Source organism: Coloeus monedula (genome assembly GCF_965178545.1).
Source record: "Coloeus monedula genome assembly, chromosome: 1".
Taxonomy (NCBI): domain Eukaryota; kingdom Metazoa; phylum Chordata; class Aves; order Passeriformes; family Corvidae; genus Coloeus; species Coloeus monedula.
In genome coordinates this window covers 159401103-159420731 of record NC_138781.1, presented here as the reverse complement: position 1 = coordinate 159420731, position 19629 = coordinate 159401103, and the positions used below count along the sequence as shown (strand labels likewise).

Here is a 19629-nt window from a genome sequence, read left to right as displayed (position 1 = left end):
AACCACCAAAATGATGGGGACAAAAACCAAAATGAGGGGGAAAAGCACCGGGATGAGGGCAAAAATACCAAAATGAGGTGGAAAAGTACTAGGATAAGGCAAAAAAATAGCAAAATGAGGTGGAAAAGTGTCAAAATGAGGAGGAAAACCACTGGGATGAGGGGAAAACCACCGGGATAAGGCCCAAAACTGCAAAATGAGGTGGAAAACCACCAGGATGAGGGGAAAACCACCAAAAAGAGGTGAAAAACCAATGGAATAAGGCCCAAAAAACCAAAATGAGGTGGAAAAGTACTAAGAGAAGGCAAAAAATTGCAAAATGAGGCGGAAAAGCATCAAAATGAGATGGAAAAGCACCGGGATGAGGGGAAAATACCAGGTTGAGGTGGGAAAACACCGGGATGAGGTAAAAAATACAAAAATGAGGTGGAAAAGCAGCAGGATGAGGGGGAAAATAGCAGGAGAAGGCCCAAACCACCAAAATGATGGGGACAAAAACCAAAATGAGGGGGAAAAGCACCGGGATGAGGGCAAAAATACCAAAATGAGGTGGAAAAGTACTAGGATAAGGCAAAAAAATAGCAAAATGAGGTGGAAAAGTGTCAAAATGAGGAGGAAAACCACTGGGATGAGGGGAAAAACACTAAAAAGAGGTGAAAAACCAATGGAATAAGGCCCAAAAATACCAAAATGAGGTAGAAAAGTACTAAGCGAAGGCAAAAAATTGCAAAATGAGGCGGAAAAGCATCAAAATGAGATGGAAAAGCACCGGGATGAGGGGAAAAAAACCAAAATGAGGCAAAAACCAGCCAAAATGAGGTGGAAAAGCACCAGGATGAGGAGAAAAATACCAGGATAAGGCAAAAAACCCCCCAAAATCAGTTGGAAAGCCACTGGGATGAGGGAAAAAATACCAAAATGAGGCGGAAAAGCAGCAGGATGAGGGGAAAATCACCAGGAGAAGGCCCAAACCACCAAAATGAGGTGGAAAAGCACCGGGATGAGGGGAAAAAACAATGGGATAAGGCAAAAAATACCAAAATGAAGTGGAAAAGCCCCAGGATGAGGATTAAAACACCGGGAGAAGGTGGAAAAACACCGGGATGAGGCAAAACCCAGCGAAACGAGGTGGGAAACCACCGGGATCAAGGGAAAAAAAACCCAGGATGAGGCAGAAAAAGCCCCCAAGTGAGGTGGAAAACCCCAAAATGAGGCGGAAAAGCAGCGGGATTGGATGGAAAAACCCCCAAAAGAGGGAAATCAGAGAGGATTCATGGATTGGGAGAGATCCCTCGGCCAATCCCATCAGGGCACGACAGACTCGGGATCTGGGATAGGATGAGTTTATTTCCAACGGAATCAGAGCAGGATAACAAGACCCCAAATCCACCTTTTCCCCCCTCCCCACTTCCCTCTTTCCCAGCTTTCCCTCAATCCCTCCAGCAGCGCTGGGAGCCCGGGGCCATCCCGTGGGATTTTCCATTTCTCCAGCGTGAATCTATCCCACAGCAAGTTTTCCATGGATTTCTCCACTGTGTCGTTCCCATGGGAGAGATTTCTCCATGAATCCATCCCAAGGTAAGAGTTTTCCATGGATTCTTCCACCATGGGAAAGAGTTTTCCAGGATTTCTCCAACGTGAATCCATCCCAAGGTAAGAGTTTTCCATGGATTCTTCCACCATGGGAAAGAGTTTTCCAGGATTTCTCCAACGTGAATCCATCCCACAGCGAGTTTTCCATGGATTTCTCCAACGTGTCATTCCCATGGAAGACAATTTCCTTTTCCAAGGGGTCAATCCTTTGGGAACATCCCACTCCAAGGTTTTTTTCCTCTGCGGTCACGGAATCCTACCAGGAATCTGCTCCCTTTTCCATGGATCCGCAGGTCCTTGCGAGGATCCAGCCCCAGGATGGGCTTCCCATTGGATGCACCAGGGAATTTTGGGAATTTCCACTCCAGTTCCTTGGAATAATCTCCAGTCATTCCTTTCCCATATTCCTGCTCCAGAATTCCATTTGTGCCATGATGTGTTTCTTCCAACTTAATTCGAATTCCAGAGGTGTCATCACCATTCCCGATGGGATCAGCCAGACATGGGAGAAGCTTCCGGCAGCTTCCCACGGAATCCAGCCCCGGAGCCTCCCAAAATTTGGCCATGCAAATCCAATCCCAATGGAAAAACGCCAGGATGGGCTGGAAAAAGAACAAAATGGGGGAAAAACACCAGAACGAGGTGGGAAAAACTTGGAATGAGGAGGAAAAGTATCAGGATGAGGGGAAAAATACCGGGATGGGATGGAAAAACCTCAAAATGCGGCAGAAAAGCAAGAAAATCAGGGAAAAAAATCTTGGGATGGGGCGGAATAACAATGGGATGAACAGGAAAAATCCTGAAACGAGGTGGGAAAGCACCGAAATGAAGGGAAAAAAATACTGGAATGAGGTGGAAAAGCACCGGGATGAGGCGGGAAACGCCCCAGAGTTTGGGAAGAAGGAGGCGGCGCTTTTCCGGGCTGGAGGCTCCGAGCTTTTCCCGCCTCCAAGCCTTTCCCGAGTCACAAGGAGAAGTAGTCCATGGCTCCGTGTCCGTAGGGATTGTAAGTCCAGACGAGGTCGGTTCTCCCGGAATTCGCCAGCAGCTGGGAAATCTCGGCGCTCGCCGCCGCCAAACGTTCGCCGTCCATGGGCTCCTCGTAAATCCGCCGGGATCCCGGGATTCTGCGCGGAGGCTCCGGCTTGTAGCAATCCACAGGGAAGGGATACACGACCAGGCGCAGATCCGGCAGCTCCAGGGTTTTCTGGAGCAGATCCTTGAGCGCGGCCGTGGACAGGGAATTGCCGTAGAGTCCCAGGAAGCGCAGGCGGGAGCAGCGCCGGAGCGTCGGCAGCAGCGCGTCCAGGTGGGAGTCGGCCATGCGGCATTCCATGAGATCCAGGTGCAGCAGCGAGGCCGAGGTTTCCTCCAGGAGCAGCCGGAGCGGCTCCAGGAGGCTTTGGGAGAAGTCGTGGCCGCTCAGATCCAACCTTTTGAGGGCCGGAGCGTGGAAGCTTTGGGAGAGGAAGGCGAGGTCGGCGGGAAGGAGGGAGCAGAAGGCCAATTCCAAGCTTTCCAACGGAGCCTGGAGGTCGCTGGCGGGAGGGAAAAGGGAGAGGTGAGGCCCGCGGGGACGTTCCGGAGCCGCCGCCGGAGCAGAGGCTCCGTGGGATCAGGAAATGTCGGGATGGGTCCCGGATTGGTGGGGGAAGCGCGGGGAAGGAGAGCTGTGATTGCATCCATGGAACTGGGGAATGGTGGAATTCTGGAATGGCTGAGAGTGGGAAGAGCTCCAAGAGCATCAAGTTCAAGGTTTGAGAATCGTGGAATTCTGGGATCATGGAGGCACAGAATTGTGGAATCAAAATCATGGGATCGTGGAGTTCTGGAATTACGGGATCATGAGATTATGGGGCCATGGAATGATGGAATTATGGAATGGCTGAGGTTGGGAAAGATCTCCAAGAGCATCAAGTTTGACCTCTGAAAATCAGGGGATTTTGGAATTATGAGGTCATGGAGTTCTGGGATCATGGAATCGTGGGATCACAGAGTTACGGAGTCATGGGATGATGGAGCGGGCTGGGAGCTGTGATTCCCTCCATGGAATTGTGGAATTCTGGAATGATTGAGGTTGGGAAAGAGCTCCAAGAGCATCAAGTTTGACCTTTGGGAATCATGGAATTATGGGATCATGAAGCCATGGAATTGTGGAATCAAAATCATGGGGTTTGGAGTTCTGGAAATATGGAATTGTGGGATTATGGGGTCATGGAATGATGGCATTACTGAATTATGGGATCAGGGAATTACAGGACAATGGAATCACTGAGTCATGAACTATTGGGATAATGAGATCATGGGAATATTGGGATAATGAAATCCTGGAATCATGGGGTTACTAAGATTGGAAAAGATCTCCAAGATCATCAAGTTCAGCCTTTGAGAATCCTGGAATCCTAGAATTCTGGGATCATGAAATTACAGAATAATGGAGTCGCTGAGTCATAAACTATTGGGATAATGAAATCCTGGAATCACGGGAATATTGGGATAATGAAGTCCTGCAATCACGGGATCACTCAGGCTGGAAAAGACCCCCGAGATCACCAACCCCAACCCTTGGGAATGCCCCTGGAGTGCGGGAAGGGCCCGGCGAGGATCCCGCTCCGTTGGGAACTCACCAGAGGATCTGGCGCAGGTTCCCGGAGAGCCGGGAGGATCCCAGGTTGAGCTCCCGGAGGCTGGGCAGCATTCCCAGCTGCCCGGCCAGGCACCGGATTCCGATGGCCGATTCCGGCGTCGGGCGCCGCACGTCGACGTTGCTGTACTGGAGCTTGAGGCTCCGCAGCTCCGGGAAGCGGGAGAGGTGCGGCAGGATCACCGAGAGCCCGGTCAATCCCAGATTCCGGAAGCGCAGATCCACCCTCCGCACGCAGGAAGGATCCAAGGATTCCAGCAGGCTCACGATTCCGGCCAGGGAGAGCTTCTCGGCTTGGAATTCCCGGCACTTGAGGCGCAGCGGGCCGGCGGCTCCGGTCTGGAGCGCATCCCGGAGGATCCCGTAGGATGTTCCGTTGACGAACAGGTCGGCGTGGACGTCCACGCCCGGGGGCTGCGGAGCGGCCGCGGCCGTGGCGGCACCGGAACGGCCTTTGTGCCGCTTGGATCCGCGCCTCTGGAATTCCCGCTGGTGCTTGGACACCTCCACGCAGGCCTTGGCCAAGGCCACGGTGCCGGACCAGACGCTCATCCCGTCGGGAGCGCGGCCGGCGGGATCATCCGGAACTCCCGTTACATCCAGCACGCGGAGCCGGCACCCGCTGGGAGGGAAAAACGGGAATGAACCAGCAGGAAAACTCACGTGGATGGAGGAGGAATCGAGGTTGTGCCCATCCCGGAATTCCCAAACCCACCTGGAATCGCGTCCCGGCTCCTCCAGATCCCGCCGGAGCTGCGCCACCACGGCCAGGATGACGGCCTGGACGCAGAGCTTGCAGGGATGATCCCGGAGCAGCTCCCGGCGCCCCACGAGCCGCTGGAAGTTGAGCACCGGGAAGGGCCAAGCGGTCACCAAATCCCGCAGGACCAGGGGTCTCCCATCCAGGAATGCAGCTTGGAAAAGGATGGGATAGAGGTGGGCGGGAAGGGCAGGAAGGAGGACGGGAAGGGGGTGCTGAGCCACCATGCGGCGGGCGCACAGGAAAAGGAGGGAATCCGAGTATCCCGGGGGGAGCTGGCGCTTGGGAATACACGGCGGGATTTGGGTGGAGCGGCTGCGTGAAGGAGCCATGGCGGAATCCCGGGAAAAGCCCCGAATCCAGGGATATCCCCGCTGGAAAGGGAACCTGTGGGAGGAATGGGAGGGGGAAGAAGGCAAAGGGGGGCGTTTTGGGGAGGGGAGCTTGAGTGGAGTTGTTGCAAAAATGGGGACCTGGAGCAACCCCAAAAGAGCCTCAGCCCAGCCAGGGATCCCCAAAACCAGTCCAGAGCTTCCTAAACCAGTACAGGGACCCCCTAAACCAGTCCAGGGATCCCCAAAACCAGTCCAGAGCTTCCTAAACCAGTCCAGGGATCCCCAAAACCAGTCCAGGGATCCCCCAAATCCCCTCAATGAGCCCATGGACCCCCAAACCAGTCCAGAGATTGCCCCAGATCACCCCAAACCAGTCCGGGGATGCCCCAAACCAGTCCAGAGACCCCCAAACCACACCAGGGACCCTTCCCAGACCTCCCCAAACCAGTCCAGGAACCCCCAAACCTACCCAGGGACCCCTGAGGGATCCCCCAAACCAGCCCAGGGACCCCCCGGGCCCCCCAAGCCAGTCCAGGGACCCCAAAACCAGCCCAGGGACTCCCTGGACCCCAAAACCAGCCCAGGGACCCCAAAACCAGCCCAGGGACTCTCCAGACCCCCCCAAACCAGCCCAGGCTCCCTCAAAACCACGCCAGGGATCCCTCAAAAACCCTTCAATCCCCTCTGGAACACCCCAAACCAACCCAGAAATCCCCCAGACCTCCCTAAACCAGTCCAGGATCCCCCCCGACCTTCCCAAACCAGTTCAGGAACCCCAAAACCAACCATGGGGCCCCCCAGACCTCTCCAAACCAGCCCAGGGATCCCCTAAACCAGTCCAGAGCTTCCTAAACCAGTCCAGGGACCCCCTAAACCAGTCCAGGGAGCCCCCCAGACCTCCCCAAGCCAGTTCAGGGACCCCCAGACCTGCCCAGGCACCCCTCAGGGATCCCCCAAACCAGTCCAGGGACCCCAAAACCAGCCCAGGGACCCCAAAACCAGCCCAGGGACTCTCCAGGCACCCCCAAACCAGCCCAGGCTCCCTCAAAACCACTCCAGGGATCCCTCAAAAACCCTTCAATCCCCTCTGGAACACCCCAAACCAACCCAGAAATCCCCCAGACCTCCCTAAACCAGTCCAGGAATCCCCCCCGACCTTCCCAAACCAGTTCAGGAACCCCAAAACCAACCATGGGACCCCCCCAGACCTCTCCAAACCAGCCCAGGGACCCCCTAAACCAGTCCAGAGCTTCCTAAACCAGTCTAGGGACCCCCTAAACCAGTCCAGAGCTTCCTAAACCAGTCCAGGGAGCCCCCCAGACCTCCCCAAACCAGTTCAGGGACCCCTCAGGAATCCCCCAAACCAGTCCAGGGACCCCAAAACCAGCCCAGGGACTCCCCAAATCCCCTCTAAACCAGTCCAGGGACCCCTCCCGGGCCCCCTAAACCCACCCCTCCACACCCCAGGGATCCCCCTAAACCAGCCCAGGGATCCCCAGGAGCCCCCCTAAATCAGCCCCCCCTCCCAGGGAGCAGCCCCGGACCCCCAATCCAGCCTGTCCCACCCACAGGGTCCTTCCCAGCCTTCCCAATCCAGGCCGGGACCCTTCCCCAACCCCCTTAAACCCACCCAAGGAGAGCCCCCAGGCCCCCTAAACCCCTACAGGGTCCCCCCAATCTCCTGAAGGCCTCTCAGGGACCCCCCGAACCCCCAAACCAACCCCGCCACCCCCCCCAACATGGCGTCCCCCACTCACCGCCTGCCCGCAGCCCCCACCCGCCCCTGCCCGTATGGAAGCTCCACCTCCGGGTCTGCGCGCTGCGCCCACCAATCAGCGAGGGAGAGTCACCCTGGGGGCGGGATCTCTCCTTTTTATTGGCTCTTACTACTGTCTGTCAAAGTTCCACCGCAGGTCTCATTGGTTGTTGCGGTGTGGGCGGGCCCTTTGAGATTACCTCGCATTTATTGGCTCTTTTCGCTGTCAATCAACATTCCTTACCTTCTCATTGGCTGGCGCGCGGCGGGAGCGGGAGGTTCGCTCTGAGGCGGCTCTGGGGTTCCCCTACCCCCCAAGCCATCCCCGGATCCCGATCCCGGATCCCGGATCCCGATCCCGATCCCGATCCCGATCCCGATCCCGATCCCGGGGCCATGGAACAGCAGCGGGGGCTGAGGGCGCTGCTGAAGCGCTGGGAAGCCGAATTCCTGCGGGAACGGCGGAGGAAGCCCAGCCAGGTCCTCATAGGGGGGCTCCGGGGGGAATTTGGGGGGGCTCCCTGAGGAGGATCCCTGGAATGGGAGGGGTTGGTTTGGGGGCCTGGGAGGGTCCCTGGGATAATTCGGTCTGGAGATGTTTTGGGGGACGCGGGGAGGTCTCTGGGATGGTTTTGGGGGGTCCCCGGAATGGGATGGGGCTGTTTTGGGAATGCTCGGGGGCGTCCCTGGACTCGTCTAGGGGGTCTGGGAGGGGTTCTCTGTGGGGGTTTAGGGGGACTGGGAGGGGCTTAGGGGAGGCTCGGGGGGGGTCTCTGGGATGGGAGGGGCTATTTTGGGGTTTTCCTCACTACATACCCCCTTATAGGTCTTCCTATATGCACCGCCTGCTTCCCTTGGTGACCCAGGTAATTAAAACACTCGCGGCTTCTGGGCCTTGGTCGAATCGCGACAGCGACCCCACGGGGCCACCCCCTGTCGCGACAGGCGACGGCGCCCGCGGCGCGGGAAGTGCGACCCGGAAGTGGCGGCATGGGGGACGGGAATGCGGGGGCACCTCTGCAGGGGAGTGCGGCGCTGAAATAGCTCCGGCTGGAACCGGAACCGCCAACGGGGGGACCGGAGGGACACAGCTCCAGGGACATCTGGGGGACTCCCAGAGTCCCCGGGGACACTTGGGGACACCCAGAACCCCTATAGACACCCCTGGGACACCGTTGGGTCCTCTAGGGACACCCAAAGCCCCTATAGACACCCCTGGGACACCGTTGGGGTCCTCTAGGGACACCCAGAGCCCCTATAGAGACCCCTGGGACACCGTTGGGGTCCTCTAGGGACACCCAAAGCCCCTATAGACACCCCTGGGACACCCTTGGGGTCCTCTAGGGACACCCAGAGCCCCTATAGAGACACCCCCCCATAAACCCCGCTGTAGAGCCTGGGGGGGTGTCTCTATAACCCCTGGATTTTGGGGGGACCCCCATATTCCTCCCAGCCTCGTATCCCAAATTCCCGGCTCCCATCCCAAATTCCCGGCTCCCATCCCAAATTCCCGGCCCTTTTCCCGCTCCAAAGGGACCAGGACCGAGCAGCACTTTCCATACGGAGCTTTATTCACACGCGGGGGGGGGGGAGGGGCGCGAAGCCCCCCCCGCCCCCCCCAAATACAGAGTTCGGCGGCCCCTCGGGAGACCCCAAAATCCAACCCCCCGCTCGTAGCGGGAGTGGGGGAGGAGAAAGGAGAATTCCCGAGGGAATTCCCGGTGTGGGGGGTGGGGGAGAGGGAATCCTGGGAAAATCCCGGGGAAGGAGGGGCGGGTCCGTCCCTTGAATTCGGATTTTTTCCCGTCGTTTTTTTTGATTTTTTTTTTTTTGGTTTTTTTTTTAATAATAATAAATAAAAACCTCGAGGCTTTAAAAAAAAAAAAAAAACAACCAAACCCCAAAAACCGCCGGAAAAAAAAAAAAAAAAGAGGAGGAGGGAAAATGACGTAAAAACCAATTAAAAATGAATGAGTTGAGCCCACAAATTAATGAATGAATGAACGAAATATTAATTAAGTGGATGTGGAGGAAAAAGGGGGGTCCCTCCCCCCACCTACCCCTGGCAGTGAGCAGCGCTGGGAGGTAGCGCTGGGTCGGCCCCCCCAGTCCCAGTTTGGGGACCCCCCCACCAGTTTGGGGACCCTCCCCGGGCTTTGGGGACTCCCCCATTTTGGGGACTCCCTCCATGGGACCCCCTCGATTTTGGGGACTGTCCCCACCCCATGGGACCCTCCCCCCCCTGCCCATTTTGGGGGCCCCCTCCATGGGACCTCCCCACTTTGGGATCCTTCCCATGATCTTGGGGACCCCCCCAGCGTTGGGGGCTCCCTCTCCATGGGACCCCCCCTCATTTTGGGGATCCCCTCCATAGGACACCCCTCCCATTTTGGGGATCTCCCCACTTTGGGGACCCCCCCATAGGACCTCACCATTTTGGGGACCACAGTCCACCTTGGGAACCCCACCCATGGGACCCCCCCATTTTGGGGACCTTCCCATTTTGGGACCTCCCCAATTTGGGGACTCCCTCCATTTTGGGGACCATCCCCACTTTGGGGACCCCTCCACTTTGGGGACCCCCCGCCCCCCACCCATGGGACCTCCACCCAAAATTTGGGGTTGTTAATTAAATTTGGGGGGGGGTCTCCTAATTAGTAATTGTCTTTATAGGTCCCTATAAACTCTTATGGGTGCCCCCCACCCCAAAACCAGTGGGTGCCCCTCAAACCAGTGGGTGCCCCCCTGGGTGGAGCCAAAGGCGCTTGGGGGGGGCCTGGGGGGGCCCTTTGTCTCTGGGGTGGGGTGGGGGCACCACAGAAGGACCTGGAGGAGATTTGGGGGCACCAAGGTTGGACCTGGAGGAGATTTGGGGTCACCAAGCTGGGACCTGGAGCAGATGATGGTGCCCAGGTGGGTCCTGAAGGATCTGCAGGAGGTTGGGGGGCACCAAGGTTGGTCCTGAAGAAGATTGAGGGGCACCAAGGTGGGGCCTGGAGGACCTGGAGGAGATGAGGGGGGGGCACCAAGATGGGTCCTGGATGAGGTGGGGGCACCAAGGTGGGACCTGGAGGAGACCTGGGGGCACCAAGGTGGGACCTGGAGGACCTGGAAGAAGTTGAGGGGTGCTCAGGTGGGACCTGGAGCAGATGATGGTGCCCAGGTGGGTCCTGGAGAAAATTGAGGGGCCACCAAGGTAGAACCTGGAGGACCTGGAGGAGATGGGGGGCACCAAGATGGGTCCTGGATGAGGTGGGGTCACCAAGGTGGGTCCTGCTGGAGACTGGGGGCACCAGGGTGGGACCTGGTGGAGATCTGGGTCACCAAGGTGGAGATTTGGGGGCACCAAGGTTGGACCTGGAGGAGATTGAGGGGCACCAAGGTGGTACCTATGGAGACTTGAGAGCACCTAGGTGGCTCTTGGTGGACCTGGAGGAAACTGAGGGCACCAAGGTAGGTCCTGGAGGACCTGGTGGAGGTGAGGGTGCACCAGGGTGGGACCTGCTGGAAATCTGGGGCACCAAGGTGGGACCTGGAGGAGACTGGAAACACCAAGGTGGGACCTGGAGGATCTGGAGGAACTGGGGGGTGCTCAAGTGGGACCTGGAGCAGATGATGGTGCCCAGGTGGGTCCTGGAGGATCTGGAGGAGGTTGGAGGCCACCAAGGTGGGTCCAGGTAGAGACTGAGGGGCACCAAGGTGGGACCAGAAGGAGATTGGGAGCATCAAGGTGGGACCTGGTGGAGATGATGGTACCTAGGTGGGTTGGGCAGGACCAGATGGAGATTGGGCACCTCAAGATGGGTCCAGGAGGAAACTGGGGGACACCGAGGTGGGTCCTGAAGAACACTGGGGGGCACCAAGATGGATCTGGGAGGACCAGGAGGAGATGATGGATCCTGCGGTGGGTTCAGGAGGTGATAATGGACCCCAAGATGGGTTCAGGAGGACCAGGAGGAGATAGTGGACACTCAGATGGGTTCAGGAGGAGATGCTGGAATCCAAGATGGGTCCTGTAGGATGAGATGCTGGACCTCAAGACAGGTCCAGGAGTTGATGGTGGGTTCCAAGATGGGCCCAGGAGTTGATGATGGGTTCCAAGATGGGTCCTGTAGGATCAGGAGGAGATGCTGGACCTCAAGACAGGTCCAGGAGTTGATGGTAGGTTCCAAGATGGGCCCAGGAGTTGATGATGGGTTCTAAGATGGGTTCAGGAGAACCAGGAGGAGATAGTGGAACCCAAGATGGGCCCAGGAGTTGATGATGGGTTCTAAGATTGGTTCAGGAGAACCAGGAGGAGATAGTGGAACCCAAGATGGGCCCAGGAGTTGATGATGGGCTCCAAGATGGGTCCAGAAGAACCAGAAGCAGATGGGAGGCCCTGGCATGGGTCCAGCAGGGTCTGGGGGGTGCTGGGCCAGGTCCTGGTGGTGCCAACACGCGTGGGACAGGATGGACACGGTGACATGAAGGGACATCCTGCCCACCCAGCTCCTCCAGCACCCCAGGATGGACAATCGGCCACAACAACCCCCCTAGGACACGGCCACTCCCATGGGGACCCCCTGAGTCTCTTCCCTGTGGGGGACAATTGTCACCATGGTGGTCCCCGGTGTCCCACGTTCTCCAGGTGAGCTTCTCCCACCACCCTGAAGATGGCTCTGCTCGCGTCACATTCTCCCAACCCCATGGAGACACCAGGAGACCTCTCAGATTCCTCGGGAACGTCCCCACGGAGCTGAGATGCTCCTCGTGACTCCACCGGCGAAGAGCTGGGCAATGCCACGGCCAGAAGGTCGGGATGGACCACGGGGGACTTCTCTGTATCCCCGCGGCCGGGCGGGAAGGTCCGGCCGGAGCTCCTCGGAGGGGACGGTGGGGCTGGTGACGGGGTGGGGACAACGCGGTGGCGGCCGCTATAGGACGCCTTCCATGAAGCTGGTGTCCAGGTGCTGGATGAGCACCCGGATGAAGGACATCTCCTTGCGGGTGTTCTCGAAGATGATCCGCGGGTCATCCGATTGGCAGCGCAGGCAGTTGGGGGCCATCACCATGGCCAGGTTATTGACGTCCATCTTGGTGACGGCCACGTTGGCCGGCTGCACGAAGACCTGGAAGGGTGAGGAGGAAGAAGGTGGAGGTGATGGGGTTGGTGGGAGATGGGTGGAGGGAGGTTCTGGATCTTGAGGGAGATGGGGGTCACCACGTGGTGAAGTTGGAGAATCCAAAACGACCTCAGGAGAAGGGACCAGAAGGGTCAACCATGGGGTGAGGAACACCTGGGGTGGATGGAGGTGATGGGGTTGGTGGGAGATGGGTGAAAGGACTGTGTGGACCTCCTGGTTCTTGGGGGATATGGGGGTCACCTTGTGGTGACCTTGGAGAACCCAAAACCACCTCAGGAGAAGGAACCAGGAGGGTCACCAGGGGCACAAAATCATGGGGTGGGAGGAGGAAGATGGAGGTGATGGGCTTGGTGGGAGATGAGTGGAGGGACCGTGTGGACCTCCTGGTTCTTGGAATCACCTTGTGGTGACCTTGGAGAATCCAAAACCACCTCAAGAGAATGAACCAAGCCAAGAGATCACACAAGGAGACACAAACACCTTGGATGGGTAGAAGGTGGAAGTGGTGGGATTGGTGGGAGATGGGTGGAAGGACCATGTGGAATTCCTGGTTCTTGATGGAGATGGGGATCACCATGTGGTGACCTTGGAGAACCCAAAACCACCTCAGGAGAGGGCACCAGGAGGGTCAACCATGGGGTCAGGAACACCTGGGGTGGATGGAGGTGATGGGGTTGGTGGGAGATGAGTGGAGGGACCGTGTGGACCTCCTGGTTCTTGGTGGAGATGGGAATCACCTTGTGGTGACCTTGGACAACCCAAAACCACCTCAGGAGAAGGAACCAGGAGGGTCACCAGGGGCATAAAATCATGGGGGTGGGAGGAGGAAGATGGAGGTGATGGGTTTGGTGCAACTCCTGGTTCTTGGTGGAGATGGGGGTCACCACGTGGTGACCTTGGAGAACCCAAAGCCAGCTCAGGAGAGGGCACCAGGAGGGTCACCAGGAACACAAACTCATGGGGTGTGAAGAAGGTGGAAGTGGTGGGACTGGTGAGAGATGAGTGGAGGGACCGTGTGGACCTCCTGGTTCTTGGATGAGATGGGAATCACCTTGTGGTGACCTTGGAGAACCCAAAACCACTTCAAGAGAATGAACCAAGCCAAGAGGTCACCCAAGGGGACACCGGAGGCTCCTGGTCCTACCTGGAGGAAGCGGATGAGGTAGCACAGCACCATTTTGTTGATCCTGGGCAGGGAGTGGACGACGGCGATGGCGGCCTCGGGGTTCTCGTAGTGGGTGATGCACTGCTCGTAGAAGTCGTGCGGGATCAGTGGCTCCTCCAGCTCCCGGTACCAGAGCTTCAGCAGGGATGCTGGAAGGAGACCATGAGGAAGACGAGGAGATGTGAGACCTTCTGGATGGAGGTTCTGCCCCCCCAAACATCGCCCCGAGGTCTTACCGGGAACGTGAGGGTCCTCCAAGCCGGTGGGGATCTTCCATTGGTCCACCTGCAGCTTGAGGGCGTTGACCTCGTCGATGTCACCGGGGACTCTGTGGGGTGAAGAGACGTCGGTGGCCGAGTGACAGATGGGGACCTCCCATCTCAACACCTTTGGGTGCTCCAGGAGAGCCAGGAGGGGACATCAGTTGGGCATGGAGCCATTTTGGGAGCTAGTTGGTGCAACCAAGACCTCGCCATGACTCTGGTGGCCACCATGGAGAAAACTCCATGGCCTCGGAGCAAGAAGTCAGGGGGACCCACTGGATGGTGTCACCAAGGCCCTGCCATGACTCTGGTGGCCACCATGGAGAAACCTCCATGGCCTCGGAGCAAGGAGAAGTTGAGGGAACCCAATGGATGGTGCCACCAAGACCCTGCCATGACTCTGGTGGCCACCATGGAGGAGACCTCATGGCCTCAGAGCAAGGAGAAGTTGGGATGACCCACCAGAGGAGAAGGACACCCAGAAGGGGGAAGCTGCCCCGTTTTGAGGGGATTCCTATGAGAAGCTCCAGATTGCCACTACCATGGGATGTCCCCGTGACCGTGGGTGGCTCTACCTGAAGATGCCCTCGGTCTGGTCCCCGTTGAGCGCCAGGACCTCCTCGGAGAGCCGGGTCTGCACCCAGGGCAGCTGCCGGTCCGGGTACCGCTCCTTCTGCATGGTGATGATGTCCTGCAGGGAGCTGCCAAACATGGACGGGTTGAAGACGGCGTTCTTGGCGTGGCGGATCTCCTCGATGTTCGGCTTCTTCAGGCCCTGCAGGAGACACCAGAGGTCACCGGTGGCCTCTGTGGTGGCCCCGCGGCCAGGACGGGATCCTACTCAATCCCACCACCCCCCAGTTGAGCTCCATGGGGATGGTGATGGAGCCATGGATGGATTCTGGTCAACTTGGCCAAGGTGGTTCCACCACCCATCCATCCAGCATCCATCCACCATCTTGATTCAGAAGTGGATCCAACCCTATGGAGCTTGGTGGGACCATGGCCACGCTGGAGGATCTACACCAATGGGTTCTGCTGGGAGGAGGAGCCACGGCTCTGGGATGCTTCTGGGAAGGTGAACACTGGCGCTGTGCTTCCAGAAAGTTTCCAGAAGGTCTCCAGAAGTTCCTTAATAAGTTCCCAGGTGGTCTCCAGAGAGTTTCCAGAATGTTTCTAGGTGTCCAGAGAGTTTCCAGAAGATCTCCAGAAGATCCTCAGTCAGTCTTCAGAATGTCTTCAGAAGATCTGCAGAAGGTCCTTAAAAAGTCCTCAAAAGGTTTCCAGAAGGTCTCCTAAAGGTCTTCAGAAGGTTCTGATAAGTTCTCCAGAAATTTTCCAGAAGGTCTCCAGAAGATCCCCAGAAATTCTCAAGAAGGTCCTTAAAAGTTTTCCAGAAATTTCCCAGAAAGTTCTCAAAAGGTCTCCAGAAGGTTCTTAGAAGTTCTCCAGAAGATCCTTAAAAGGTTCCCAGAAGGTACCTACAAGGTCTTCAGAAGTTTTCCAGAAATGTTCCAGAAGGCTCACAGAATGTCTCCAAAAGGTTCTCAGAAGTTCTCCAGAAAATTTCTGTAAGATCTCCAGAAGGTTCCCAGAAGTTCTCCAGAAATTTTCCAGGTGGTCTCCAGAAGATCCCCAGACAGGGTATAGAAGGTGCCCAGAAAGTCTCCAGAAGGTCCTTAGAAGTCTCCCAGAAGGTTCTTAGAAGTTCTCCAGAAGATCCTTAAAAAGTTCCCAGAAGCTCCCTACAAGGTCTTCAGAAACTTTTCCAGAAGGTTCCCAGAAGTTCTCCAGGAAGTCTCCAGAAAGTCCTTAGAAGATGCCCAGATGCTCTCCTCAAGTTCTCCAGCTCTCCAGAAGATCCCCAGAAGTTCTCCAGAAGCTTCCCAACCACTCTGGAGCCACCACCAGATCCTCACCGTGACCCCGCCACAACCAACCATGTTCTTCCCACCATTTTCCACCTCCCTCCCTCCTCCAGCCCCTTCCCCAATCCCAGCAGCCCCCAGATGATCCCGATGGGAGGTTGGACCTCCTTGTCCAACCCTTCCCAAGCCCATCCCGTTGTCCGGTACCTTCTTGGCTCCGGTCAGAGCCGCCTTCTGGAGTTTGTTGTAGCAGTACTTGGCGTAAGTGCTGATGGCCACCCCTGCAAGAGAAGACAGTGTGGGTGGTGGGATGTCACCTCAGGATGGTGGGACGTTACCTCCAGGGTCCCCTCCCTGTCCCCCCCCACGGATGCCGTGGCTGCTCCATCTCCGTCCCTGTCACCGTTCCCGGGGAATTTGAGGAGAACGAGGTCCCCCTTGGATCCCTCACGAGAACCTTGGAGAAACCACCAAATGTGGAGCCCTGGAGCTCCCTCCATGGTGGCCTCATCCTGGGATGTCCTGGCTTTTGGGGGCCACCACTTCCATTGTCACCCTTGTCGTTCCCCCCCCCCCCCCCCCCCCCCCATCCCATCCATCTTCTCCTGATCCCACCACTTCCATCCTCATCCCATCTCCTCTTCCTGATGTCCTCCAACAAGGAGATGATGCCCTGAACCCCTTGGAACATCTCTGAGGAGCCAGTGGGATCATCCCAAGGGAGATGCTCCAGCAGCCCCACAGCCCTGGGGACCTGGTGGTACCTTCTGGACCATCCCAACAACCCTGGGGACTTGATGGAACCTTCTGGACCATCCCAGAAGAAACTCTGGGGACCTGGTGGAACCTTCTGGATCATTCCCAGAGCCTGAGGCACCTGGTGACACCTTCTGGACCATCCCAACAACCCTGGGGACCTGGTGGCACCTTCTGAAGAAGACCTGCTGGATGGGTGACCCTCCAAGGGACATTTTTTGGTCAAACCCAAACTCGGTGCCTTGGGATCCCCCCCTCCATCCCTGGTGCTGGTATCTTCCAAAGGATTCCTGATGGATTTTTGGCTCTGGAGGGGTTGATGGATGGGTGGGGTGGGTCTGAAGGCACCTCGATGGAAGAGCCTTGAGGGACATCCAATACTGGGTGACCTCAAACCATGGAATCCACTCATGGAATCATGGAATCCACTCAGGAAATCATGGAATCATGGAATGGTTTGGGTGGGAAGGGACCTTGGAGGACCATCTAATCCAAACTCCTTCCAGGAGACCAGGTTGGATTTTGGGATGCAGGCCGGGAGAAGATGGATCAACGACCCCAAATCTGCTCGGTGTCACCTCCAGGGGTGCCGAGGGTGGATTCGATGGGATCTGATCCCAACTTTTCCGGTGCGGATGAAGGATCATCCTCCCCCTGAACTCTTGGATCTCCTAAAGCCCTTCTTGGGTGTCCCCTTGAGCTTCCTCCACTTGAATCCATCCGGAATCCGGCTCCGGAGGGGGAATTCCCACAAAATCCACCCAAACCCAGAGGAATGCTGGGAATTGCAGGGATCCCACATTTCCCTCAATCCCACTGGAGATTCCGGAGGCACCTCGGGGTCGTCCGGCATCGGGAAACCCCAATGGTGGATTCCAAGGGGATTTTCTCAATTCAATTAATTATGTGATATAAATCAATTCTATTAATTAAGTCAATTATATTAATGACATCAATTAAAGAAATCATATTAATAAAAATTAATAAATTATATTATTAAATAAATTAAATGTCTTTGATTAATCAATATTAAATCAATGAATTCATAACTAATAATATATTAATTAAATATAGCATTAATTATACCATTAATGTTCTTCTAAGATAAAATTATATATATTTATAGTTATTAATATTTTTAATTATTATAATTATCATTATTATAATTATTATGAATAACATTATATTACCTCTTATTTCAATATAAATAATATAATTATTAATAAATAATTAATCTTAGGCATTATATTATATATAATTATATCAGAATATATGGTATAATTACTTGGTATTTATAACACTAAATTATTTATTTTAATATTATTAATATTATTATTAACAAATAATTAGAGTAATTTTAGAAATAATATATAATTATATCAGACTATATTGTTTAATACTTGATATTAGTAATAAATTTCTAGAAAATATGATAAATATCTATTAAATGATATCTAATTTATAATTATATATATAATATCCATTTAGAATGAATGTATTTTATAGAAATATATAATTTATATTCAGAAGTAGTTTGTGTTAATTAAAATATGACGGAATATTTCTAGAAAAGATATAAATGTTAGAAATATTAATTTCTAGACAAGGTATCTTTAGAATTAATTTAAAGAACGGATAATAGAATCTTGCTAATAAATGTTGATCTATAAATAGAACAAATAGATGAATATATTGATAGGTATAATATATTAATTGATAAATATCGATTTACCGATAACATTACAAATCAGATTTATTTAAATTGTTGATATTATTTAGAGAATATGTAATGGAGAACTGCTAGAAAATATTAATTGTAATGTTAGAGATAATTACAAAAAATAGGGATTGATCCATAGTTATCAATAATATTCTATCTCTACATATTATATAATTGAAGATATATTGGATTTGGCGATATTTATAAATGAGATAGAATTATATATATTACACATTATGTATTATATATTATAAATCATATTATATATAATGTATATTATGTATTGTAAATGACATCTATTATATAGTATACATGATATATGCTATGTTATGTAATATAAAATAATGTAATGTAATATGTATAATATTGAATATGAAATATTATAATAATATAGAATATATAGAATAATACTGTAATAATATCGAATATGAAATTACAGTATTAATTATAATAGAAGCAGATCGATAATTATCGCTAATATTCTATATATCTTATATAATTGATATATTGAATTTAGAGATATTTAAAAATGAGATATAATTATATATATTATATATTATATATTTTATATTGTGGATTACATCATATATGTTATATAATCTATATAATATATGAATATGTTGTATATGATACATTATAGGTTATATATTTCATATTATGTATTATATATTACATATTATCTCTTCTATATTATATATTGTATAGTGTATATTGCATATTATATAGTGCATATTGTATCTTATGTGTTATGTATTATATATTATATATTGAATATTACATATGACATAATACATATTATATTAGGTATTACATTTTATGTATTATATAATATAAAATAATGTAAAATATTTAATGTAGTATGTATGATATATATTAATATACAATACGTAATATTGTAATAATATCGAATATAAAATGACAATATTAATAATAATAGAAATCTAATTCATAATAATGTATATTAATAGTGTTAGATTTTTATCATTATAAAATATTGGCTTTATATATAGTAAATTATATAAATCTATAAATATATTCTAATGTTACATTAAATAGATAAGTATAGTTAATTTATAAATACCGACTTTATAAACAATAAATTATATAAATATATTCTAATGTTACATACGAATATATAAATTTATTATTAGAAAGCCCAAGATTAGAAACACAGATAATAAAAATATGCATCTCAGATTATATTACATGGGAAATAAATAAAATATTTGTATGCAACATTACATCCAATTCTATGAATATTTATATTTTATATTGAAATTAAATATCTCTATTTTATATCTCTATTTTCTATCAATAAATCATTGTGAGGCAACTACGTATCATATAATTGTATTTTTTATGATATATGTTACATATCCTTATTCTAATTGCAAATATAAAATCCTTATTTTTTAATATCTGTAATAGATTAAAAATTAAATAAACAAAAAATTTAAATTAATTTAAAATATCTCCAAAAATGTAAAATATTTTTAATAATATCCCTATTATGCATCTATAATATATAATATGATACATAATATATAATAATAAAAATAATGTCTTGGATATTATATAATAATGTATAATATGCTATAAATTGTCTTATATGTTATTATATTATATTTTCAAGGTATTAATTA

General features: G+C 51.9%; 2 protein-coding genes across 5 annotated transcripts in view; both read right to left on the bottom strand.

Moving 5' to 3' along the window:
* Nucleotides 1-1423: 1423 nt before the first annotated feature.
* On the bottom strand, nt 1424-7952 carry LOC309581434 (leucine-rich repeat-containing protein 14-like). Of its 3 annotated transcripts, XM_082296041.1 has the most exons (5): nt 7905-7952; nt 7333-7538; nt 4953-5384; nt 4221-4859; nt 1424-3131 (listed from the first exon to the last, which is right to left on the bottom strand). In XM_082296041.1, exons 2-5 carry the CDS (start codon nt 7338-7340, stop codon nt 2558-2560), a joined length of 1653 nt encoding a protein of 550 aa, XP_082152167.1. In that variant the 5' UTR covers nt 7341-7538; nt 7905-7952; the 3' UTR covers nt 1424-2557. The 3 variants fall into 3 exon arrangements, with proteins under 3 accessions (XP_082152167.1, XP_082152168.1, XP_082152166.1); XM_082296042.1 differs by lacking the exons at nt 7333-7538; nt 7905-7952 and adding an exon at nt 7090-7128; XM_082296040.1 differs by lacking the exons at nt 7333-7538; nt 7905-7952 and having other exon boundaries at nt 4953-5908.
* Nucleotides 7953-11994: 4042 nt separating this feature from the next.
* Nucleotides 11995-19629, bottom strand: part of ARHGAP39 (Rho GTPase activating protein 39) — a 103084-nt gene continuing 95449 nt past the window's right edge. For both annotated transcript variants that reach the window (XM_082303087.1, XM_082303088.1), the window contains 5 exons: nt 15718-15791; nt 14218-14417; nt 13616-13707; nt 13359-13528; nt 11995-12199 (listed from right to left, as the gene is read on the bottom strand). In XM_082303087.1, the coding sequence (XP_082159213.1) occupies nt 12005-12199; nt 13359-13528; nt 13616-13707; nt 14218-14417; nt 15718-15791 (731 nt within the window). In that variant the 3' untranslated portion in view covers nt 11995-12004. The remainder of the gene's footprint in view (nt 12200-13358; nt 13529-13615; nt 13708-14217; nt 14418-15717; nt 15792-19629) is intronic.

Excerpts from the sequence above, each read along its gene's own strand:
- LOC309581434 (XM_082296040.1), bottom strand. The coding sequence starts at position 5,659 with ATGGGCTCATTGAGGGGATTTGGGGGATCCCTGGACTGGTTTTGGGGA. Across the intron at positions 4,860-4,952 it reads GAGCCGGGACGCGATTCCAG|CGGGTGCCGGCTCCGCGTGC; the intron begins GTGGGTTTGGGA and ends TTTCCCTCCCAG. Across the intron at positions 3,132-4,220 it reads AACCTGCGCCAGATCCTCTG|CGACCTCCAGGCTCCGTTGG; the intron begins GTGAGTTCCCAA and ends CCCTCCCGCCAG.